Raw genomic sequence first — 26,919 nt, 5'->3', positions numbered from 1 at the left:
TCAGTATCTATCAAAAAGAAGATCCATGCATAGGAAATCATGGATTTGGAATCCATTTCTTATATCAAAGTACAAATTTAAATTTAACTATAATTTTATAGGATAAATTGTTAGACTTACTACTGATGTTAAGATACATGTTGCAAATACAGCGACATTGGCTTTATTTTGGATAAAAGTTAAAAGTGAACATCCTGTTGGGGCACCTGGCGGGCTCAGCAGGAAGAGCATGCAACTCTTGATCTTGGGTCATGACCTCGAGCTCCGCACTGGGCGTGGAGCTTCCTTAGAGAAAGAAATAAGGGCACCTGGGTGGCTCAGTTGGTTGGGCTTATGTCATGATCTCACGGTTTGTGGGTTCAAGCCCTGCGTCAGGCTCTGTGCTGACAGCTCAGAGCCTGGAGCCTGCTGTGACTCCCCCCTCTGACTTCTGACTCCCCCTCTCTCTGCCCCTCCTCCACTCATGCACTCACACACTCTCTCTCTCTCAAAAATAAATAAACGTGGAAAAAGATTTTTTTTAAATGAACATCCTGAACTTGTTGGCATTGCTTTAAAATCCCCTCTGCCGTTCTCATCAACAAACCACAGTAAGACTGGTCTCTGTATTAAAAGAGTCACTGAGCAAACACAAAGAAATGGTTGGGCTGTACATTATCTCTTATGAACAGCAGTATCATCAATCCAGTCTAGAATCAGATCATTCGCCAGTAGGAACCAAGCTCACTTGCTACACTAAAAACTTTAACTGTTGACATATGTGGAATTTACGTACAGTGCACCTACAGGCATTTAATACGAAGAGTCACTCATTACTTTTTATTTAGTAATGACTGTAGAACAAAAATAGTCACAAATATAATAGAAAATAATTTCCTATAGCTACATTTTCTTCCTTCTTCCTCTTCTTTTTCTTCTTCTTCTTTTTAATTGTTTTAAATGCTTATTTATTTTTGAGAGAGAGACAGAGCGTGAGCGGGAGAGGGGCAGACAGAGAGGGAGACACAGAACCAGAAGTGGGCTCCAGGCTCTGAGCTGTCAGCGCAGAGCCTGACACAGGGCTCAAATTCACGAACTGTGAGATCATGACTTGAGCTGAAGTTGGACGCTCAACCGACTGAGCCACTCAGGTGCCCCTCTTCTTTTTTTTAAGTAGGCTCTATGCCCAATGTGGAGCTTGAACTCACAACCCCAAGACCAAAAGTCTCATGCTCTACTCACTGAGCCAGGCAGGTGCCCCTATAGCCACATTTTCAATAAACAACATATACAGTTTCTGTAATTCTTTTGTTATATTATGTTTGCTCTGAATATGTTTACTGAAAGGTAACACTAGATCTGTTGGATCTAATAGTACAAAGTTTGGGATTGTACTTTCTACATCTTTAAGCAATTTTTTTCTAGTAATTATTATTTTTTTACTGTGATAAAATGTACATAACACAATTTATCATTTTAACTGTTTTTAAATGTACAGTGCAATGGCATTAAGCACATTCCCAAAGCTGTGCAACTTCGGCGCCTTCCACCCCCAGAACCCTTTCATCTTCCTAAACTATACTCCATACCCATTTAACAGTAATTCCCAATTTCCACCTGTTCCCAGCCTTTCACTTAGCATAATGTCTTCAAAATTCATCCATGTTGTAGCGTGTGTCAGAATTTTGTTCCTTTTTAAGGCTGAATAATATTCCCTTGCATGGACTGCATTTTGTTTCTCTAACCATCCATCAACGGACATTGGGATTGTGGTCATCATTCTCCTACTGTGAATAATGCTGCTATGAACACGGGTGTATAAATATCTGCTCACATTTTTGATTTCAGCTCTTCTGGGTTGATACCCAGAAGTGGAACTGTTGGATCATGGGGTAGTTCCATGTTTAATTTTTTGAGAAATTGCCATCCTTTTTTCCATGGTGGCTGCACCGTCTTACATTCCTACCAGCACTGCACAGGGTTCAAATTTCTCCACATCCTCACCAACGCTTGTTATGTTCTGTTTTGGTAATGACAGTCCATCCAAAAGCGTGTGAAGTGTTATCTCATGGGGGTTTTACGTTGTTCAGTTTAAATACATGATACAAAACTTTGGGTCTGTGAAGAGTGTAAATTAGAAAAACAAACAAACAACGGATCCTTCCTGTCAGTTTGAGAATCGTTGCTTTGGGCTTTTGTCCTGTTCTTGTCTCTGTGCCTGCCTGGACCTTGCAGATCTGTTTTCCATCTGTCTGGCCGGATTACCTCCCATCCCTGTTCAGTAACAGAACAGACAAGTACTGGACAATAGCAGGGAGTTCCTAGAAGATTCTGAGGAAGACATCATGGTGCCTGAAGACATCTGTGCCTTGGTAAGTGATTCATGGGGCTTTGTGGACTGATCAAAGGGCTTTTTCAGTGAAATATTAGCACTACAAACATGGTGTGAGTTAGGAATAATACTGGTTTACAGTAGTTGTAAAATAAGGTCAGAGTTGATTTCAGAATGCAGGGTTATGTGAGTCATGGGTAAACAAATTCTGAAAACTACAGGAAGAGCCTGTGAAGGGCAGTGTAAGGGTCACTGGACATGAGTCAGCGGGTTTAATCCCAAGAGTTTTAATCACATATGGGCGTGCTGAAGGTAGCAAGAACTCCATGATTCGGAGCTTCGTGGAAAGGAAGAGGATTTTTGCACTTGTCTAACTGAACACCACATTTTTATTTCCTGTAAAGAACGATCAAAGCATTGGTCAAAACAGTGGCTGGTGTGTTCAGTATGTTAAAATTCAAGATCCGGGAGGATAACTGATCCTGGCAACAAGTGCCAGAGCAGATGTCAGAGCCAAAATGAAACGAATAATATTTATTGTATAGCTAACATTTATTGAGAGTTATTTTATTACGATGCTATGGGAATTGTGTTAAACCCTATTTATATGGGTTTAACCCTATATATATTTATATACCTCATTTTATCTTCAACAACCCTATCATCCCCTTTTCACATATGAGAAAATGGAAGAGCAGAGGAGTTAAGAAAATTTGCCCAAAGGCACAGAACAATTAAGTAGTGGCTTCTAGACTGAAACCCAAGAAGTCTGATGCTAAAGCCCAGACCATTATACCACTGTGCACTTACTACATTGCCCCAGGCATTTGGCCAGAAGGAAACTCACCCTCGGTAACTATCGCTACTAGCTGTCAAATATTGGGGTTTGGAGATAGGCCTGGGTTGAATTCTAGTCTTGCCTCTTGGATCTCGGACAGAATTTTAATCTTCCTGAGCTTCAGTTTCCCCATCTGTGAAAAGGAGATGATACTACCTACCACACACGGTTGGTAGGAGGATAAAATGGCAGAATTTAAATGAAATTTTTCACTGGGGAGTATGAAGACTAGAACACATTCCACAATGTGTAGGAGCAGTAGTTCTTCCTTGAGCTTTCACATCATAAAAGGATGTGAATTTGCTTTTTGCTCTTAATTCGCCTCCTGATTTTGGCAGTCCCTTACCTTTTTTTTTTTTTTTAATTTAAGTTTATTTATTTATTTTGCGAGAGGGAGAGACAGAGAGGGAGGGAGGAAGAAACTCCTGAGCAGGTGCCGCACCATCAGCACAGAGCCCGATGCGGGGCTTGAACTCACGCAATCATTAGATCATGACTGAAGCTGAAACCAAGAGTTGGGCCCTTAACCGAATGAGGCACCCAGGCGCACCCCCTCCCCCTTACCTTGTTTTTATCCTGGGTATCCACTTCTCCTGGTGCCATAAACTTCAGCAGAAGCGCCAAACACTTGGGGCTCTTGTGCCGAGTGGTCAAGTGCAAAGGGGTCATCTCTTCCAGATCCTTTTGCATCCAGTTTGCTCTGCGTGTAAGTAAGAGTTTCATGAAACGATAATTTCCCTAAATAAATAAATAAATAAATAAATAAATAAATAAAAAGAAAGAAACAGTAAGAAGAAATTTAGTTTGGGGCCAAGACATTTTCTAAATTTTAAAATGTTTTAAGTAGTTTAATTATTCTGCTAGCGTAAAAATATTCAGATATATCAATTGATCAAAGGAAAAATACTTAAAATCCCACTACTCTATCGATTGTTTTACTATGAAAGCTCCCTTCCAACCACTTCCTATATGCATATAATTTACACTGCATGCATATAGTTTACAATAGTTTAAATAGCTGGTCAACGTTTCATTTATTGAACCATTCTAATTTCCAGTATTTTCTTTTATAGAATATGATACAATGTACATTTATTTCCACATAGTTTTCCTTAATTTTTTCATAAGAATAAATGATCAGGAATCAATTTAGTGTGCCAAAGGAGTTTATACAGTTTTTGGCGTATTTTCAAAATTGCTATCCAGTAGCAGCAAAGAATATACTAGCACATTCTGACCCATACAACACCTATTATTTATATTCAAAGTATAATAACCTTGCGAAATGATCAGAGATTTAAAATCCCTTGGGGCGCCTGGGTGGCTCAGTCGGTTAAGTGTCCGACTTCAGCTCAGGTCACGATCTCGCGGTCTGCGAGTTCGAGCCCCGCGTCGGGCTCTGGGCTGATGGCTCAGAGCCTGGAGCCTGCTTCCGATTCTGTGCCTCCCTCTCTCTCTGCCCCTCCCCCGTTCATGCTCTGTCTCTCTCTGTCTCAAAAATAAATAAACGTTAAAAAAAAATTTTTAAATCCCAATTTACAGGTGAGGGAGGTGAGATTCACAGTGGTTGAACATTTTGTTCACAGTCATCTGGTTACTAAAGTATAAAGTAGGTGGTTAGTTTTCTTGCAGAGCTACGTAGAGGTACAACTGAGAGAGATGAATCTTGTTCGGAGTTTGGGTCCCAGATGCATCTGGTCACCTAAACACCAACCTAGAAGTCACTGGAGGCCATCCACTTGCAGGCAGTACTCTCCATAGCAGTTAAACCCTCCAATCTGGTAGAATCAACCCATTCAGAGAAAGCAGCTTAGCTACAGGGGCTAGAGCAATCAACTGGTGGGGATCCAGGTCAACCGTGTGTGTGTGTAATATGGTAGCTTTGAAACCAAACAAAACCCTCAAAAAATTGTTCTTTGGAGCTCCTTCCTGAGATATAGTTCCATATTTCCAATTCTGGTTGGAGCCTTCAGTTTGCTTGGTACCACAGATATTTGAAAGTCAATATAATGCAACTGTACGACATAGTCAAGTTCTCTGCCTGCTTCATGCCTGTTTCTCTCTCCCTATTCAAAGCAGAATGGCAGTCAGGGTTATCTGTCCTTTTCATCTTCTGAGATCCTCTACATCCTTAATATTGTTGGAAATGTGGTTTTTTTTAGCATTATAATGTATTGATATTCTACCGTGAGTGGCTATGAGTATTAGTAAGAAAATATTTATGAGTTAAGCAGCCCCTCCCCCCACTGTGATGAATGTGAGGCTCTAAGGCAAAGGGACCAGCTAGGGAGACAATGAGGTGCAGAAGGATGATGGTTCCCTGCTCATACCCACAGGGACAGAGATAGGAGTCAAGTCAGCTCAAGGGCTGGGCCACAGATAAGAATCAGAGGCTAAAAAAGTGTCCATCAGGCTGTCTATATTAGATGGGCAGACTTGGAATGGACCAAAAAGCAAAGTGACTCAGCTCAATTATTTCCTCTCAGAGAGGCTTTCCTTGACCACCCTAATGGAACTTATTTTGTTGTGCTTCATTCTAGTACCTTTCCATTTCCTTCATAGTACTTTGCTAAGTTTGTAGTTACTTACATTTGTTTATTTCCCTTCCCTGTGATCTCCTTCACGAGCTGTAAGCTTCATGAAGGCAGAGACTGTGTTTTACTGGGCACGGTGCTTGGCTAGCTGCTGGCACAACATAGGTGATTACTTGAAGGACTGAGTAAATGAGAGGAAATAAAGTGGGTGGGGGGATGGGCTAAATGGTGAGGGCCATTAAGGAAGACACTTGTTGGGATGAGTACTGGGTGTTATACCTAGGTGATGAATCACTGGAATCTACTGCTGAAATCATTATTGCACTATATGCTAACTAACTTGGATGTAAATTAAAAAATTAATTAATTAAATAAAAAAATACCTTCCAGAGGTTTCTCTTTTTGTTTACAGATTCTTAATGTTGCTATATTAGATCATTAACAGTTAAGAATCTTAATTCTCAGATGTCTGGTATTTGGTTACTCTTCCTTTTTAATGTTTATTTGAGCATCATTCATCGGGCTTTCTCATGTCATCCAGTGCCAGCTTTTGAGAAGTAAGGTGCTAAAACTTCCTCAAGAGGGCACCCTGCTCTAAATCTCTTGCCATCTTTTCTTTGAAGAAAGAAACGGTGCCCAGGAGAAACAAATCTATGTGGTACTTCTTACCAAAAAATAAAGCATGACCTTTCTGAGTATAACGTTTCAAATATTACAGAATAATTCATCACGACCTTTTAAAGATATTCAATCAGACAATCATCTTGATTCTGGAATCCAGAGGAAAGGGGAAGGAAAAAAGAAAGAAACAAGAATATATTGGTGGGGGTGACTACTGACTTACAGACACAGTGCTTCGTGTATTTACACCTTACATTGTTCTGGGGATTCTACCTATAGAAAACATGATGCACTAGGTAATAACATTTATTTATTCACCCCTCAAAAAACATTCATTGAGTCTTGTTATAAAGCAGGCAAGAGTGAAACGTTTACACTAAGCTTTATTTATGACAAAGCTCTAGGACGTATTTGCTCCTCACAGAAGTATCATGGAAAGGTTTTACAGATGAAATAAAGTATCTTCCTGTGCCTCTATTTCCTCATCTGCAAAACAGGGATGGAGTACCTGAGATTATTGTGCATATGAAATGATAAAGATCATATTTGTACTCAGTGCACAAAGTAAATGCTTGGTAAATGTTTGCTGGTTTTATTATGAACAGTTTTCCAATGTGGAGGAGGCAACAAAATGTAGCTAATCAAGTAGAAACAAGAATGGCCCATGATTGACAGCATATAGATAGAAAGATCTGACCACACATAGCATATACACTTCAGCTAGAGAAGTGTGGAGAAAACCAAGGTTAGGGACAAGTAAAAGTGGAAATAATTGGGATGTCATAAATAGTGATCTTCTGATTTTTTTTTTTTTTTTTACATTGAGAAAGATGCCTGTACTCTGCCTACAGAGAATGATGACACAGGACCAATAAGGGTGTACCCAGTAGGAAATCTGCGGGAACCCTGGGGAGATGTCAGCTTCTCTTCCCAAAGGCAGAGGCACAACAGATATTATCTATAAATGCTGGGACTGGAAACACTATAATCCATTTGGACCACCATCAACTTCCTGGTCTCATGAACAAGCATTTATTAGATGCCCAGGGCATGCAAACTCAATTCTGAGGATGAGCAGAGGCGGCAGAGAACTCTAAGAACTGAAATCAGGAGAATATTTCTAGTGTCAGTGGAAAAGGGGAAGATACCAGTTCGAAACAGGAAGCTAATTTGATAACCTTCTGAAGGTTGTTATGACTGGGGACCCCTATCCTAGACAACTTTGCTTCCTATAAAGCCCTCTCAATAAAAAACAAACAAACACAATGTTTAAATGTTTCCTTAATATTGCTTAAAATTCAGACTTCTTAAGTTTTCAGGTTTATTCTTAAATGCAAGAATAAGGAGGATTTGGAGTTAATCATTTAGCACCATCTCTTAGGGGCACACAGAACTTAATCCTCAGGTGAACACTGTTTTGGGATCTGTTTTTATAATTTCTGACTGAATAGGAAATAGTATAAGAGTGCAGGAGATAATAGAGTATATGTTCCTAAGAAAACTCATGGTAGGGGCGCGTCTGGGTGGCTCAGTCAGTTAAGTATCCAACTTGATTTTGGCTCAGGTCATGATCTCATGGTTCGTGAGATCGAGCCCCATGTTGGGCTCTGTGCTGACAGTGCGGAACCTGCTTGGAATTCTCTCTATCCTCTCTTTCTGCCCCTTCCCTTTGCTTGTGTGCGTGTTCTCTCTCTCTCTCTCTCAAAATAAATAAATATTAAAAAAAAAAAAACTGATGGTAGTGAGCACAAGTTGAGAGAGCTGAAGTTAGAGAATGTCCTGATTTAGTCACCAAAAGGACATTAGCCCTGATCTGATCTGATACGCCACCGAAGTGAGAAAACATTTACTAATGTCTCTGAAACATTGAATAAGATGTTTTGTTTTGCTATGTAGCCATAATCCTCATCTTAATCTTCCCATAATTAACAGGAGCTTCTTTTGTCTGTGATGTAAATGATTATGACATTTGGATTTCCCCCAAATGCAGGAAAAGGACTACAATATCTAAAAGGGTAAAAGAGGATAAAAAAGTTCTCTGACCTGGAGAACACACTTAAAAGGAATCTGGGAAATAAATCAATCCAAAATGTGACTTTTAACCTTATATATATTTTTTGTCTGTCCAGTTCTCTAAAATAGGCTCCATTTTTAGAACAAGCATATAGTCAGTTAATCTTAATAACAATAATATGGGAGTTTTGAGTGAAATGCCTTGATATTTTCCTTCAGATTCTCAATTTATTATTATTTTTTAAGGTTCACATTTGAGAGAGAGAGAGAGAGGGGCGCCTGGGTGGCGCAGTTGGTTGGGCGTCCGACTTCAGCCAGGTCACGATCTCGCGGTCCGTGAGTTCGAGCCCCGCGTCGGGCTCTGGGCTGATGGCTCGGAGCCTGGAGCCTGTTTCCGATTCTGTGTCTCCCTCTCTCTCTGCCCCTCCCCCGTTCATGCTCTGTCTCTCTCTGTCCCAAAAATAAATAAAAAAAAAAAAAAAAAAGAGAGAGAGAGAGAGAGAGAGAGAGAGAGAGAATGAATGGGGGAGGGCGCAGGGAGAGAGGGGAGAGTCTCCAAAGTGGGCTCCGTACTGACAGCAGAGAGCCTGATATGGGGCTTGAACTCATGAACTGTGAGATCATGGCCCGAGCCAAAGTTGCATGCTCTCCTACTGAGCCACCCAGGTATCCCTAGATTTTTTATTTTTAAGAAATAAAACAGAACCGATACGGTTCATGATCCCTCTGTGGCCCTCTCCAATTCTCCCTCTTTAGAGACTACTATCCTGAATTTGGAGTTTTTCATTCCAATGAATGCTTTAATACATTTGTTTCTTACACATATATGTACCCATAAGCTACATAGTATTGTTTTACATATTTTTAGTCTTTATATAAATAGTACTGTATGATCGCTTGCCACCTTTTTACTCAAAGCAGTGCTTTTTTGAGATTTATCCAAGTGGCTCCGGTTCATACATTTTCACCGGAGAAAGTATTTTGTCATATGAAAATAACTGTATTTCTTTATTCTCTAGAGGAATATTTAGCACGTTTCCCATTTTTCACTATTGTGGACAATACTGTCTGGACAGTTTTCTTCTATGTCTCCTGGTAAATGTGCAAGAATTTCTGTAATGCTGGGTTGAAAGTGCTCTTTAAAGCAGCTAGTCCAATTTATATTCCCACCAGGAATGTATGAGAATTTTTATTTCTTCACATCCTCGCCACACTTGGTTTTGTCACACTTGCTAACTTTTGCTAGTAAAATGGATACACAATTGTGTTTTGCCATGGATTTAATTTTCATTTCCCTGACTGAGGTGGAATGTTTTTATATGTTTATTGGCCATTTGCTTCTTTTTCTGTGAATAGCCTTTTTGCGTTGTTTACTCATTCCCCAATTTAGCTCTTTGTCTTTTTCTTAATGATCTGTAGGAGTTATTTACATATTCTGTATACTAATTCTTGGTTGGTTTTGCAAATATCTTCTCTTTGTGTGGAGTGTCTTTTTGCTTTGTTTATGCTCTTCAGCTAGGAATGAATTCATGATCTGAATAATGATATTGCTAGCTTTCTTAGCATTAGAGTTCTTCATTTATTTTGGAATTTTTGTTTGCAGGCTCATTCATTCATTCATTCATTCAATCATTAAAAATGTTTAGGGTTTCCCGGGTGGCTCAGCTGGTTAAGCGTCTGACTTCAGCTCAGGTCATGATCTTGTGGTTCGTGAGTCCAGTCCCCACATCAGGCTCTGTACTGACAGCTCAGACCCTGGAACCTACTTTGGATTCTGTGTCTCCCTCTCTCTCTGCCTCACCCCTGCTTGTGTGCTGTCTCTCTCTGTGTCTCAAAAAGGAATAAACATCAAAAAAATTTTTTCTTAATGTTTGTTTTAAGAGAGAGAGCGTGTGCACTAGCAGGGGAGGGGCAGAGAGCGAAGGAGTGAGAACTCCAAGCAGGCTCTGTGCTGTCAGCACATAGCCCAGCAGGGGGCTCCATCTCATGGTTGGTGAGATCATGACCTGAGCCAAAATCAAGAGTTAAACACTTAACCAAACTGCACCACCCAGGTGCCCCTGCAGGTTCATTTTAAAGAGAAGATTGTTTGCTATGTTTTTCTTTTTTCTCCCTCTCTCTTCCTCTCTCTCTCCTTTCTCACCCTTACAGCTGCTAACACCCGCTCCTAATGCACTAAGAATCTGTTCTTAGAATGCTTTTTTGCAGCCTCATCTCCAGCGATATGAGGGATGTCTTCCTGGTCCTGAGGCTTGATCTTTGTCCTGCTCCTGCCACTTCTCTAGACTAAGAGCTTCCTCTAAAGCTATAGCTTCATATTAAGGTAAAGAATACCCCCCAATTCTAAGTACTTTCTTGGCTTTAATGTGACCACTTTTCACTCACTTAGTGGGGAAAAAAGGGAGTGCCTTCCTGAGCCAGAAGTATTTGAAATATTCTAGAGGATGGCTCCCTGTTCCTGGTAAGTGCCTTAATCGTTAACTTCTAGACTACTGGCAGCTGAGCTTCAAAACATTCTGAATCCCTACCTCTACATTTCTTCTCCAAATGGCTACCATATTTTCTGTATCTGGCTCCTTGGAACCTTTGCTATTCGCTTCCTCTTCAGTTGAAACAATTACTTTAATAGACTCCAATGCTTAAGACTTGGCTAACCCTGCCTGTAGCTGCCCCTTTCCCTCCTGAAACACCAAAGAGAACAGATAATTTCCCCAAACCAATACAGTAGTTTGGGACCTGCATGTTTCTCGATTATGATCTTTGCATTCTTGTTCCGTGTCCTTAGCATTTATATTTACTTTCAGTGTAGTTGAATCGAAAACAATTGTTCACTATGTATACAAATGTTCACTACATTTTTCTGTTCATTTATAGGTTTGTATATAATTTTGTCCTGGAAAATATTACAACTATATATGTGTATATAAAATAGCACATACAGATGCAAGGTAGGCATTCTGCCATATTTCATTCTAAATCTAATCATATTATGTACCAAAATATACATTATTTACAACTGAAATGGAAATAATAGAAACATGAGTTGTTATTAAGTCCAATGATGTCTCTATAATTATATATTTATAAACCCTCAAGGCATTTAAAATATTAATTTTTAAAAAGAATCACTATCTTTGGGAAGTATTTAGGTCACAAATATCACTGATCTCATTACATCAAACTTTTCTGTAATGGTTGCAGACACAAATGAGTCTTGGAAATACCACAAGAGTGCTGGGAGAAGCAATCTGCCATGGGTCCTGAGTGTCCCTGCATGTATTTACTGGGTATGCCAAGAATGCAAAGTCTTGACTCCTCTTTACTTAGGCTGTGCCTCAGAGTTGGGTTTGCAGCAAGCAATCTTAAAGGACATTAATGTCCTCCAGGACATTAGACACGGAGCAGGCTTCTTAGCACACACTAAAGTCTGGGGATTCCCAAAACTCAGCATTTCTCAGATGTCATGCAAACACACTGTGCATGATCAGCTTATACCAGCCACACTACTGAGGCACTGAAACTAAATTATTTCATGTTTTGGTATTTCCAGACCATCTGACTGTCATAGTCTCGTTACGGTGTACCTTTTGTTACAAAGACTACCCAACAATGTGCCACTAGTTAAGGTATTTGATGGGAATTCTATGCTCTCTACCACCCTTAAGAATTTGAAATTGTTGACAGCAGGCATGACCGTCTTCAAAATAAACTCTAAAAGATTTCTGACTCTACCTGTTACCTTCTCCTGGTCCACACATCTAAGAGAGGCAATTAGGCTACTGAATGTGGCCACCCCTAGAAAGAGCTCATATCCTCAGGACGGTCACCTGGTAAATAATCAGAACAAAAGGAGTGGGGACTATATACACCTATTTTGAATATTTGGTTTTCTTCCTTGCCCCTCCTGGTTATGATGCTTATTTCTTTTCCCTAAGAGCTATCTCAGGCTGGCTTTGGTACAGCCCCTGGATGGCAGTCCACCCAAAAGGGGACTTGGAGATTCAAATTTAATTCTAGCTCAGCCACCTAGATTTGTTTGATGGACAACGTTGATAGATCATCAACGTACAAAATGACCACTTGATTGAGTACACTGTTTACCAAGTCTTCCTTACAGTGCCCACATGGGCCAAGATGGGGGATATAATGAGTCTCTGTAAATTTGTTCCGTATCTACCCTTCTAGATGAAGGACATGGGTGCAAGTAGTAGATAATTAGAGAAAAGGTGAAGAGTTATAGATATTTGAATGGGGTACCCTAATTTTACAGCTATTTGGATGAGATAACACTTCAGCACCTGGGAAGGGGATACGTTAGATCTTGGTAGATGCAAGGAGGGAGAGGATAATTATTGCTCTTTTTGTCCTCTGGATCCAGTACTGCATCCTGGATATTGTTTGCTGCCTGAATCAAAGAGCAGCTGAGGATAGCAATCTGATCTGCTTCTTGTGTTTGTCATTGCCATTCATGTGCTATGAAATAGAAAAATCCAAGTGGACATGGATGGTCCTGAAGTCTTTTGCTGTGCTTGACACCATCAATGGCAGCTCCTGAATGTGGATCCCCTTGTATATGTAGAAACACAGGGACTGGCTCAACCTTATTTTAACCTAATGGATACAAATTCATAGGTCTCTCCTGATGTGTGAGAAGCTTTGGGTTATGCCATGTATGACAATCAACTACTTGGTGATACTGCCCATGTGGCTTAGCCAAGTCATAGTAATGGTGATCCAAGTTTAACAGCAAATCCTAACCTAAAGTGACTTGTGTCTTTTCAGGTTTTATGTTTGTATGTAGTGGGAGAAAGGGCCATGAAATATTCCTCCATTAGTCCGTCTGGTGCTTCCTATACTTATTGGTAATCACACCAAAGATCAGCAGGTCAAACTCCCTTGCTTAAGTCATAATAGATAATAGACTAGTCTTAGAGTATATCCTGGTTGTATAAGGTAAGACCTATTGTTTCCCCTGGTCCTTACTAACAGTTGACTTAATCCAGGACACTGAGGGGGCATAGTTGAATTAATACTGCAGGTTGTTCTCATACTGCTGCTTTGAGTCCTATTAATTAAATGTCATATGAGACATATTAAACAGATTTGTTTTCAGGCTCTGTTGGTCAGATTAATCAGAGTAACTGATGGAATAGCATGCTTATGTCAAGAACATGTAGGACTAAGTGATGGATTGTTGGGAGAGGCAATTCACCATGGACCCTAATCATCTCTGCATGTTCTTATGCCAAAAGTCCAAAGTCCTGATCATTTTTGACTTACACAAGTTCTCAGGGGTGTGTTAGCAATAATCAACTTGAGAGATGAGGTCATTATTTTCCTTTGTGCTTAATTACTGCTTACTATAGCAGTAGATCCCTCAGTTCTGATGGAAACCTACTATGTGTATATCATCCATCTGGGCCTTCTGAAACTCCCTCATTATTCTTAGGGGTAAGGGAAATCAATGTAAATGTATAGGTGCTGATGCTTTTTGCTATGCTGTGAATAACAAACTTCTTTGTCTCTGGCCCTGGAATCTCTTGTCTATTGTCAGCATCCATGAAACAGTAACAGACCAACTTCTTACCTTGTGTAAAATTTCAGACGCTGAAAATAATTCTATGTTATTGTAATATGAAATGAGGTATAAGAAGGACTGAAACAGGATTGGAGAGGTGGGCAGGGGATAGAAAACGGAAAGTCTAATAGAGCAGGAGAAAGAGTCTAAAACTTCTTGTGTAGGTGATGGGGAGCCAATGAAGAGTTTAAGAAAGAAATGACATGAGTGGATTTGTGTTTTTAAAAAAATATTCTGGAGGCCATGTGAAGCATCAATTTGAGGGGGGCAGATCTTTAATGATACCAGTCAGAAGGTTACTACAGCAATTCAGAATAGAAATGTTGAGAGCTAAATGAAAATAAGAGGACAGATTAGTGAAATATATAAGGACTCACGTATGGGTACAAGATGGAGAGTAGTGTCAGCAATGGAAAAGATGGAAAGAAAAATAGGGTTAGGAATGAAGATTTTGAGTTCCATTTTTCTTTAACATGTGGGGTTTGGGAATTCTGAGGGATAGCTACATAAAGATGTCTAGCAAAAAATGAAAAGGATATATACGGCTCTAAATATTGGAAGAGATGGCTAGATTCAAGATATAGGGTTATGAATCATCCATATTAATAGCTGCTTCCACTGTTCTCCAAAGCAATAATTCCTGGCATAAACTAAAGTACATAAAATTAGAAAAATGAACCTCTACATATAACTGAAATGTAAACATAATTTAAATATCCACATAAATAGCTCAGTACAATGCAATCCAATACTGTTCTTTTTTCTAGACCATAAAAAACAACTACCACATCAAATATAGAGTATAAGTGGATTGGAAAAGAATGGCCCTTCCATATTATTCTTGTTCACTTGGCTCATTTTCTAATTTCAGTTGATGTAGGTGTCTTGTTGTACTCTGGTTTCTTGGTCTTTCATTTAACCTGACTCTATAGGAAAGCAAACAGTTACAAAAACCAAGTTTTTGAATGACATGAATTCACTGAGTGTTAGAACTGAAATTAAACCTGCAACTGCTTTTCTCCAGTTTCGGATATTCTCCCTCTTTCCGTAAATTTCTGATAGTCCAGTCTAAACACTGCGCTTTCTAGCTAAGAATTTCTAATTTTTCAACAACTTTGATGGTAACATCACTAACCTTCCACCTTCAGCAAAACTTTAAACCATTTTTAAAAAGCTATTTGAGAATTCTCTGAGCAAAGTCTAAGAATGGCACTTCGAAGACAGAATAGGAGCTGTATTTGTTGTTTTTCCAGTTTAAGATGTTCATCCATCTGGCAGAGCAGCTAGACAATACATCAGCCAAGAACATCTCCCTGGCTTGAAACAGATTCTGGCTCTCAAAGAGGATTTGACTGAAGGAAAGGCAACATCTTTAGTTGCTCTGTGGCTGAACTCTTCTAATATTTCTCCCTGGTGCCTCCTCCAAGCTTGGCTCCATCCACTAACTTGGTTTCCATAGGAATAGACAGAGCTATCAAGTGGCACACAGTCAAACAGCATAACAGAAAGAGAAAACGTTGCTGTCAAACACACACACACACACACACACACACACACACACACACACACACACATTTTTCTCTAACAGAAGAAATGATGCAAAGGTATCCTTGACTCTGAGGCTTCCTTATCCAATGCCGGATTCATCAGGTGCTTCTTCTGTCTATTATAGCCTATTTTTTAAATGAGTCCCTTCAGTACTGAGCATGTCATACCAAAAATAAATGTTAAAAAACAGTTATAACAAGTTGTGATGTGTGTTTCCACAAGTACCATTCTGTTGGGCTTGTGAGGTACCCTTCTGTATTTAGAGTGGTGCTTTAAATTAGCACAACCTTTTGGGATGATTGTAAAATGCATTTTGTTTCCCATAATTGATATTGTTTGTAGGAAAACATTAATTTTTTCATAAGTCAGTAGTTCTAACTCTAGCATGTACCAGGATCACTGGAGAACTTGAAAACACAGATTGCTAAGGTCTTCCCTCAGAGTTTTCATTTACTAGGTCTGGTGTGCGGCCTAAGAATTTGCATTTCAAACAAGTTTCTGGGAGATGCTGGTGCTGCCAGTCTAGAATTCCACACTTTAAATTTTTTTTTTTTCAACGCTTTTTTATTTATTTTTGGGACAGAGAGAGACAGAGCATGAATGGGGGAGGGGCAGAGAGAGAGGGAGACACAGAATCGGAAACAGGCTCCAGGCTCCGAGCCATAAGCCCAGAGCCTGACGCGGGGCTCGAACTCACGGACCACGAGATCGTGACCTGGCTGAAGTCGGACGCTTAACCGACTGCGCCACCCAGGTGCCCCTAGAATTCCACACTTTAAACCATTGTTTAAAAGAAGAATGTAATGTTGAAGTTGTCAACTCTGAGAAGCTTAAACAACAAACGATAGAAAAACCCAAATGAAAACAAAACATCTGTTCTATCCCAGATCAATGCAACCAGAATTTCTGGGACTTTGGAATTATTACTTCTTCAATACTTTGCAGGTGATTAAAAAAATGATATCAAGATTAAGAAATGCTGACCTGATTCAATCATTTATTCAATATTAGTTATGTACTATATGAATATTCTGTATCCAACACTGAGTAAGAGGTTTGGAAGTTTTAATTTTTGTGTTTTTTTGAATCATATTTGGTACACAATGCTACATTAGTTTCAGGTGTACAACATGGTGGTCCAACAACTCTATGTATTACGCTGTGCTCACCATGGGTACCTACCACATGTCACCATACAACCCAACCTCAATACCAGGGACTTTATTCCCTAGGTTGTATCTTTTACTTCCATGACTTATTCATTCCATAACTGGAAGACTGTATCTCCCACTTCCCTTCGTTTGGTCCATTTGTCCATTCCTCCACCTCCTTCCACTCTGGCAACCATCAGTTTGTTCTCTGTATTTGTAGCTTTCATTCTGCTTTTTGTTTGTTTATTCACTTGTTTTTTAGATTCCACATATGAGTGAAATCGTATGATGTTTGTCTTTCTCTGAACTACTTCACTTAGCCTAACACCCTCTAGGTCCACCCATGTTGTGGTAAATGGCAAGATCTCACCATTTTTTATGGTTGTGCAATATTCCATTGTGTGTATATGTGTCTGTGTACCACTTCTTTATCCATTCATCTATCAATGGACACTTGTGTTGTTTCAGTACCTTGGCTGTTGTGAACACTTTTTATTTCTTGCCTGTTTGATTTTAGCCAATCTAACAAGTATAAGGTGATATCTCATTGTGGTTTTGATTTGCATTTCCCTGATAATGAGTGATGTTGAGCATCTTTTCATGTGTCTGTTGGCCATCTGTATGTCTTCTTTGGAAAACTGTCTATTCAGGTCCTCTGTCCATTTTTTAAAAAGATTGTTTGTTTTTTTGTGTTGAGGTATAAAAGTTCTTTATATATTTTGGATATTAACCCCTTATCAGATATATCATTTGCAAATATCTTCTCACATTCAGTAGGTTGCCTTTTTGTTTGTTGATGGTTTTCTTCACCGTGCAAAAGTTTTTTATTTTGAAGTCTCAATAGCTTATTTTTGCTTTTGTTTCCCTTACCTCAGGAGACATATCTAGAAAAATGCTGCTATAGCTGATGTCAGAGAGATCACGGTCTGTGCTCTCTTCTAAGAGTTTTATGGTTTCAGGTAGAGTTTTGGAAGTTTAAAAAAATAATTAAAACACACATGTACACTCATATACAATATAAAAAGTATAAGCAAGGAAGGGTAAGTACATAAAGAGGAATAAAACAGACCACAGAGGCAGGCTGGATAGAGGATGTACTTTCAGCACTTTGTGGGGAGGGGGAAGGGTTGGATCAGGAAAGACTTCATGAAGGAGATGACAGTTGAGCTGGATCTTGACTTAGGAACATCAATATTTTAGCACTTCTCCGTGTCTCCATTTCATTCCCCTTGCCCATTTCTTTGATGTGGACAATAGGTATTTTCTTTTTCCCTTTTTTAAATTTAAATTTTAGTGAGTTAACAGAGAATGCCATATTGGTTTCAGGAGTAGAATTCAGTGATTCATCACTTACATACAATACCCACTGCTCATCACAAGTGCCCTCCTTACTACCCATTACCCATCTGGCCCATCTCCCAACCACATCCTTCTGTCAAACCATAGTTTGTTCTCTATCATTAAGAGTCTCTTGTGGTTTGTTTCCCTCTCTTCTCTTCCCCACCACCCTTCCCACGAGTTCATCTGTTTTGTTTCTTAAGTTCCACATATGAGTAAAATCATATGGTATTTTTCTTTCTCTGCTTGACTTATTTCACTTAGCTTAATATATTCTAGCTCCATCCACATCATTGCAAATGGCAAGATTTCATTCTTTTTAATGGCTGAGTAATATTCCATTATATATATCAATATATATATATATATATATATATATATATTGATATATATAATGATATGTGTCCATTATCAGTCAATGGACATTTCGGCTCTCTCCATAGTTTGGCTATTGTTGATAGTGCTGCTATAAACACTGGGGTGCATGTACCCTTTCAAATCTGTATTTTTTTGTATCCTTTGGATAAATAATAGTGAAATTGCTGAATTGTAGGGTAATTCTATTTTTAGTTTTTTGAGGAGCCTCCATATTGCTCTCCACAGTGGATGCACCAGTTTGCATTCCCATCAACAGTGCAAGAGGGTTTCCCCTTCTCTATATCCTCACTACCACCTGTGGTTTCTTGTGTTGTTGATTTTAGTCATTCTTACAGGTGTGAAGTGGCATCTCATCATGGTATTGATTTGTATTTCCTTGATTATGAGTGATGTTGAGAGCATCTTTTCATGTGTCTGTTGGCCATCTGGATGTCTTTTTTGGAAAAGTGTCTATTCATGTCTTCTGCCTATTTCTTAACTGGGTTATTTGTTTTTTGGGTATTGAGTTGGATAAGTTCTTTATAGATTTTGGATACTAACCCTTTATCAGATATGTCATTTGCAAATATCTTCTCCCATCTGTAGACTGCCTTTTAGTTTTGTTGATTGTTTCCTTCACTGTGCAGTTTTTGATCTTTTTTAAAAAAATGTTTATTTATTTTGAGAGAGAAAGAGGCCAACAGAGAGAGAGGGAGAGAATCCCAAGCAGGCTCCAGGCTGAGCATGAGATCATTATGGGGTTTGATCTCATTACCACAAGATCATGACCTAAGCTGAAACCAGGAGTTGGATGCTTAACTGACTGAGCCACCTAGGTGCTTCCAGAAGCTTTTTATCTTGATGAAGTCTCAATGATTCATGTTTGCTTTTGTTTCTCTTGCCTTCAGTGACATGCCTAGTAAGAAGTTGCTCTGGCTGAGGTCAAAAAGGTTGCTGCCAGTGTTCTCTTCTAGGATTTTGAGGTTTCCTGTCTCCCATTTAGGTCTTTCATCCATTTTGAATTTATTTTCTGTATGGTGTGAGAAAGTGGTCCAGTTTCATTCTTCTGCATGTTGCTGTCCAGTTTTCCCAACACCATTTGCTGAAGAGACTGTCTTTTTTCCACTGGATATTCTTTACTGCTTTGTCAAAGATTAGTTGACCATACAGCTGTGGGTTCATTTCTAGGACTTCTCTTCTTCCCATTGATCTATGTGTCTGTTTTTGTGCCAGTACCATACTGTCTTGATGACTACAGCTTTGTAATATAACTTGAAATCTGGAATCGTGATGCCTCCAGTTTTTTCTTTTTCATGATTGCTTTGGCTATTTGGGGTCTTTTGTGGTTCATACAAATTTTAGGATTGTTTGTTCTAGCTCTGTGAAAAATGCTGGTGGTATTTTGATAAGGATTGCATTAAATGTGTAGATTGCTTTGGGTAGGATAGACATTTTAACAATGTTTGTTCTTTCAATCCATGTGTAGGGAATGCTTTTCCATTTCTTTGTGTCCCTTCAATTTCTTTCTTAAGTGTTCTGTAGTTTTCAGAGTACACATCTTTTACCTCTTTAGTTAGGTTTCTTCCTAGGTATCTTAGCGTTTTTTGGTGAAATTGTAAATGGGATCAATTCCTTGATTTCTTTTTCTGTTGCTTCGTTATTGGTATATAGAAATGCAACAGATTTCTGTACATTAATTTTATATCACGTGACTTTGCTGAATTCATGTAATAGTTCTAGCAATTTTTTGGTGGAGTCTTTTGGGTTTTCTACATGGAGTATCATGTCATCTGCAAATAGTGAAGTTTGACTTGCTGATTTGGATGCAGTTTATTTCTTTTTGTTGTCTGACAGCTAAGACTAAGACTTCCAGTACTATGTTAAATAGTAATGGTGAGAGTGGACATTCTTGTCTTGTTCTTGACCATAGGGGAAAGGTTCTCATTTTCCCCACTGAGGATGATATTAGCTGTGGGTCTTTTGTATATGGCCTTTCTGATGTTAAGGTATGTTCCATCTACCCCTATTTTGTTGAGGGTTTTTACCAAGAATGGATGCTGTATTTTGTCAAATGCTTTTTCTGCATCTATTGATAGGATCATATGGCTCTTATCCTTTCTTTTAATAATGTTGTGTATCACGTTGATTGATTTGTGAATATTGAACCAGCTCTGCAGCATAGGAATAAATCTCACTTGATCATGGTGAATATCTTTTAATGTACTGTTGAATTCAATTTGCTAGTATCTTGTTGAGAGTTTTTGCATCCATGTTCATGAGGGATATTGACCTGTAATTCTCCTTTTTCTGCGGTCTTGTCTGGTTTTAGAATCAAGGTAATGCTGGCTTCATAGAATGAGTTTGGAAGTTTCCCTTCTGTTTCTGTTTTTTGTTCTTTTGGTTTTTTTTGGAACAGTTTGAGAAGAACAGGTAGTAAATCTTCTTTAAATGTCTGGTAGAAATCCCCTGGGAAGCAATCTGGCCCTGGACTCTTGTTTTTTGGAAGATTTTTGATTACTAATTCAATTTCTTTACTGGTTATGGCTTTGTTCAAATTTTCTATTTCTTCCCATTTCAGTGTTGGTAGTTTGTGAGTTTCTAGGAATTTGTCCATTTCTTCCGGATTGCCCAGCTGGTTGGCATATAATTTTTCATAGTATTCTCTTATAATTGTTTGTATTTCTGTGGTGTTGGTTGTGATCTCTCCTCTTTCAATCATGATTTTATCTATTTGGGTCCTTTCTCTTTTCCTTTTGATAAGTCTGGCTAGGGGTTTATCAATTTTGTTAATTCTTTTGAAGAACCAGCTGTTAGTTTTGTTGATCTGTTCTACTATTTGTTTGTTTCTACATCCCTTATATCTGCTCTAATCTGTATTATTTCGCTTCTGCTGGCTTTGGCTTTATTTGCTGTTCCTTTTCTAGCTCCTTTAGGGGTAAGGTGAGGTTGTACATTTGAGACCTTTCTTGCTTCTTGACATAGGCCTGAATTGCAATATACTTAGGACTGCTTTTGCTGCATCCCAAAGGTTTTGGACTATCGTGTCTTCATTTTCATTGGCTTTCATGTTTTTTTTTTTTTTTAATTTCTTCTTTAATTTCCTGGTTAACTCATTCATTCTTTAATAGGATGTTCCTTAACCTCCATGTATTTGAGGGCTATCTAAATTTTTTCTTGTGGTTGACTTCAAGTTTCATAGCGGTGTGATCTGAAAATATGCATGGTATGATCTTGATCTTTTCGTACTTATTGAGGGCTAATTTGTGACCCCATATGTGATCTATTCTGGGGAATGTTCCATGTGCACTGGAGAAGAATGTATATTCCACTGCTTTAGGATGAAATGTTCTGAATATATCTGTTAAGTCCATCTGGTCCAGTGTATCATTCAAAGCCATTGTTTCCTTGGTGATTTTCTGCTCAGGTGATCCATCCATTGCTGTAAGTGAGGTGTTAAAGTCCCCTACTATTATGGTATTATTATCAATGAGTTTATGTTTGTGATTAATTGATTTATATATTTGGGTGTCTCAAGTTGGGGCCATAAATATTTACAAACTTCAGATTCTGCACTCTAATTTTCATAGAAAACTGGTGGTATTGAAACCCTCTCCTCCCTCCCTCCCCATCAATGGTTTTGGGGAACAGGTTTCCAGTGCAGTCCCCTGTGTGTGTTTTCACTCTTTCTCTTTAGCTGCTTTCAGGAGGAGTGCTTTCTTGTGCAAATCCAGTGCCCTGCTCTCTCTCCTTCTCTGTCTTTCTCCTCTCCATGGAAACAGCTCCCTTCTCTTTGGCACCATGGCTCTTCTCTCCCTTAATACACCTTTCTGCAGCATGTGCCTTCTGCCTTCTCTCCCTCTAATTATGCAGATCATTTTGTTAATCCTCATATCAATTTCCTAGGTGTTCAAAATGGTTTGATGTTGATGTAGCTGTGTTCAAGGGATGAGACAAGCCCAGGGTCCCCTTACTACTCTGCCATCTTAAATCCTCCTCCACAATAGGTATTTTCTGAATTTTATGTAGTCTTACATAAAAATAATAGCTTTCGATCTTACTCCCACCCCTTCCAATCTGACTCAGAAGCTCCTCCTATGCTGAACTTTTGAAGCCAACATTAGTTAACTTGCATAGATCATGTCTTTTGTATTTGCTTATTACATGGTGCAGTAATTCCCACACTATCCCTTACTCTGGTCATAATAGTGAAGTCATATGTATATGTTATTCACTACTGTAATATGGCAAATGAGTCAGTCCCATATAAGGCCAGACAATAGTAAGAACTCTAAAAAGGGGCACCTAACTTGGCCTTGAGGGGCCAGTAAAGCCTTCTTGGAGGAATGGTACCTGAGCTACATATACACAATTAAACTTGTTTAAGTGGTAAGGAAGCTGAATGCAAGGGCACTATGCATGCAGAATGAGGGTGAGGAAAAAGTAACTAGAATAAAAGTTTTAAGTAGTTCATATGCCTGAGGATACAGTAGACAGGGGGACATAGGAAGCAGAAGCCAGAAAGGTAAGGCCTAGAAAGATGATGAAAAGTGTCAGACCAAGGCATTTGGACTTTTCCCGTTGGGTTTCTGAAGCAGTACCAAAGGATTTAAGTAAGGCAAATCAACTTCACATCTGAAGGCAAATCACTGAATTTCTCCTAGACTCGGTTTCCTCCCAAATGAAAAATACGAAGGTCAAATGATAATCTACGGTCTCATCCAGCTTCATATTCTTTGGCTATGATTCTAAGAAGCAGAAAACCCACACTGCATAGCTACTTCAAAACTCAAGTGTTTGGTTTTTTTTTTATTCAAGCTGCCTCAATAACAACTTAATTTCTAATAAGGTCTATTTTTCCTGGCCACAGGGTAATAATTTTTGAGTCTATTTCCTTTTTCCTGATATGAAAATTAATTTTCCTAGCATACTGAAGCTTTAGGGAACCCCCTGGGAGTCAGCATGGTATAATTAAATGAGAATATATTTTGGAGCCAGTCAAATCTGGGTACTTCACTGGTTATATTAACTGTGAGCATGTTGCTTCTCAAAACCTCGGATTTCCCATTGGTATAAAAGAAAACAACAACAACAACAACAACAACAACAACAACAATAACATAGTGACCAGGTCACAGAAACTGCCCAATAAATATTGGTTTCTTTCTCAGATATCATTCTTGTTCTCTTCTCATCATAAAAGTAGTCTTTGAAAACAAAACATCTTTTATTTGACCATGTTTGTTTTGAATACAGGAAAATAAGAAAGTATTTGCTTCTAGTGTTCTCATTGTTTGATGTCCATTATAACCTGCCTGGCCTTTTCTCACTGTTCCTTCAGCTTTCTGAGTTATACTGCAAGTAGTTACCTAAAAAATCATACTTTAATATTAAATTCAAAAGCTAAATGCAACAAATCTTATTTACCTCCTGGTTCCTTTGAAGCACCCCAGGTCTTGTGGTAGCCTCTATCTTTAGTTTTCCAAGAATGTACCTTAGTTTTATTGATTCTAACATGCAGTTTAAAAAAATCAATTCATCTACTCGGCTAAGATATGTGCCTTGGGGGAAACTGTTTCAAACAACTGATTGAATCCATCTGTTGCCTTTTCTACTTTAGTCCCACCCTATGAATGGGATTTCTTGACAGTGGAAAAAGCAAATGTGCAGATAAATGTATAAAAATTCAATTAAACTCAAAAATCTTTAATGAACCTACACATTAAAGGTTTTCATTAAATGTACTAACTAGTAATCTGACTCAGGAACTATGACCCATTTTCAAAATGGTAGCCGAGGTCCTCACAGTGATGATGCTTGGATTCAAGCCTGTATCCTCTACTCTCAACTACAGCCATCTCTTAAAAATCATATCACAACCTACTCTCTATCTGCTAATCAATCCCTTAACTCTGTACTGTTCCTTACCTTTCTGCCACTATTCTAGACCTTTTCTCTTTGAAACTAAGAGAGAGGAAATGGAATTGGTAAAGAAGAGTGCCCCAGTTTAGTGGTAGGAGTAGGGAAGAAAGGTTGGGAGATCAAAGGCTAGTTTAGAGGCACCATTTTATAACTGAGCTCAGGTAGGTGTCCTGTTTGCCACAGCTCTGTTTTTAATTATAACCTAAAGTTTTTCTTTTTCTTTTTTCTTTTTTAAATGTTTATTTCTTTTGAGAGAGAGAGACTGTGAGCAGGGGAGGGGAGGGGCAGAGAGAATCCCAAGCAGGCTCCAAGCTGTCAACAAGGAGTCCGATGCGGAGCTTGGATCTCCAACTGTGAGATCATGACTTGAGCCTGAATTAAGAGGCAAAGGCTTAGCTGACTGAGCCAAGCAGGTGCCCTCCTAACAGTTTTTCTAATTCAAGAATATCACAATTCTTAAATCAACATTTTAGTATTTCCTGCAAGCTCTTTGTGGATAATTCAGAAATAATCATCCATTATAGAAAGCCATTCAAAAAGTATGAAATATATATTTTAGATGCATTGAGAAATTTGGAAAATTATTGAAAATTGTGAAAATAAAGAATTAATTACCCAAAGCCTAAGATAAACTCTGTTAGCATTTTGGCACAATCTCTTCTACTTCCTTTTAGCTTATTTGTTTAACATGGGAGGTGATTTTTACAGTTTCCATCAACCTATATACATTTAATTTTATAAGAGGAAGAAGCAATGATTTAAAAAATTTTTTCATCTTATTTATTTTAGAGAGAGAAAGAATGCAAGAGGGGGAGAGGGGTAGAGGGAGAGAGAAAGAAAATCCTAAGCAGGCTCCACGCTCAGTGCAAAGGGCTCCATCCCACAACCCTGGGATCATGACCTGAGATGAAATCAAGAGTTGGGCGCTCAGACAGTTGAGCCACTCAGGCACTCCTGGAAGGAGCAATGATTTTAAAAATAACTTCTACCATTTGGCATCCATCATAATAATAAGTAATTTAGGTGGGAGTGGTCAAAGGATGCTAACAATAGTGGGTGAAAGTTTGAGGAGCAACAGGATATTTACATAGTTTAAAATCAGCTTTCCACAAAATGCTTACCAATTACAAAGGAGAAAAATAACATTATAGTGAAGCAACCTGGCAGTTGCCACTTTATCCAAGTGATCAGTGTGACTATCACCAGTAATGGGACAAATCAACAGCACGTGCTTTCTGATATGATGTACTGAGAAGAGCACAACACCACTGCTGTGGTATTCTTACCAAAAGTGCATAATCTGAATCTAATTATGAGCAAACATCAGACAAATCCAAAGTAAAAGACGATATAGCTCACCTCTTCAAAAATGTAAATGTCATGACATGTGCATGTGTGTGCACACACACACAACTGAGGAACTACTGCAGTGATGGAAGACTAAAAAGACAGAATTGGATACAAGGGTTGAGCCTGGGGTTTTTATATGGATGACATCAATGGGACAACTGGGACATCTAAATAAGGTTCGGAGACTAGATAATAACATTTACGTTAATTGCTTGATTTTGCTCATTTAATTGTGGTTATATAATGTCCTTGTTTTTAGGAAATTACACTAGAGATTTGGGGGCAAAGGAGTATCATGTCTGCAATTTACTTCAGATGGTTCAGAACACAATATCTACACACATATACGAGAGATGAGGGTAAAGCACAATGTGATTAAAAGTGCACATTTGGGGAATTTGGGTGAAGGGTACATTCCTGCAACTTTTCTGTAAATCTAAAATTATGCCAACATATAAAGTTAGAAGAAAAAGAAAAAAAACCCTTAACTTTCATTATAAAAGTAATAATATATTCATTAAAGAAATTTCAAAAATAGGGGCACCTGGCTAGCTCAGTGGGTAGAGCAGGAGACTCTTGATCTCAGGTCATGAGTTTAAGCCCCAAGTTGGGTGTAGAGCTTACTTAAAAAAAAAAAAAAAAAAAGACATTTCCAAAACAAAAAAATATATAAAGAAGAAAACAATAACCAGCTTTCAATGCACAAACGTGAGGTAACCATGTTGACATTTTGATATACTCTCTTTCTGTCTCTTATCTATCAGGAATGTTTCTTATCCTCAGATTGCACTTAAATTTTGAATTTCTCTGTAATCATGCCCTAGTTAATATTCACAATACCCCTGTTGTAAAAGCTGGAATTACTGTCACTTCACAGATGAGAAAACACAAATTCAACAAGATTAAACTATGGGTTTACTTTAAAAAGATTATCAGATAACATATATAGCAGGAAAAAAAGTCACTATATAGCTGGTTGACTTAGATTCATGAACTGTCATTTAGTTTCCTATAAAAAGATAAGTGTGGAGATGATTTTTGGAATTCTTTCTAATACTAAAATGTTATAATTCTAACCTTTTCTATTATCATCAACATTTTCTTTTATATACAGACTGCAGTGCTTAGTGAAGTACCTCATATATAGCAGGCATTAGATAAATATTTTTAAGTGAATAACAAACAAATGCATTACAAATTATAAAATGGATAGCTATGTCATGGAGGCTATGAAGTTAAAAAATATAAAGTGGTTTGTAAAGTATCACACAATTATAATTGATTGTTATCGGTTACTTGTAATAGAAAACAATATAAAAGTAACTATTCATTCTAAAATAGAGATTAAAGTTAAGAGATGC

General features: G+C 38.4%; 1 protein-coding gene across 6 annotated transcripts in view; it reads right to left on the bottom strand.

Moving 5' to 3' along the window:
* INVS (inversin) overlaps window positions 1–26,919 on the bottom strand; it is a 154,533-nt gene that overhangs the window by 73,688 nt on the left and 53,926 nt on the right. For 4 of the 6 annotated variants that reach the window (XR_007458966.1, XM_049635290.1, XM_049635308.1 and 1 more), the window contains exon 4: window positions 3,714–3,887. Coding sequence is in view for 5 of the 6 variants with exons in the window: in XM_049635290.1 (XP_049491247.1) it covers window positions 3,714–3,887 (174 nt within the window). In the remaining variant the exon portion in view is untranslated. Of the gene's footprint in view, window positions 1–3,713; window positions 3,888–4,863; window positions 6,911–26,919 lie in introns of those variants that run through there. The other 2 variants (XM_049635307.1, XM_049635303.1) reach the window with 2 other exon arrangements.

The sequence above is a fragment of the Panthera uncia genome, chromosome D4 (assembly GCF_023721935.1).
Source record: "Panthera uncia isolate 11264 chromosome D4, Puncia_PCG_1.0, whole genome shotgun sequence".
Taxonomy (NCBI): Eukaryota; Metazoa; Chordata; class Mammalia; order Carnivora; family Felidae; genus Panthera; species Panthera uncia.
Note: the sequence above shows the minus strand (reverse complement) of the source record. Positions and strands in the feature narration are given on the sequence as shown.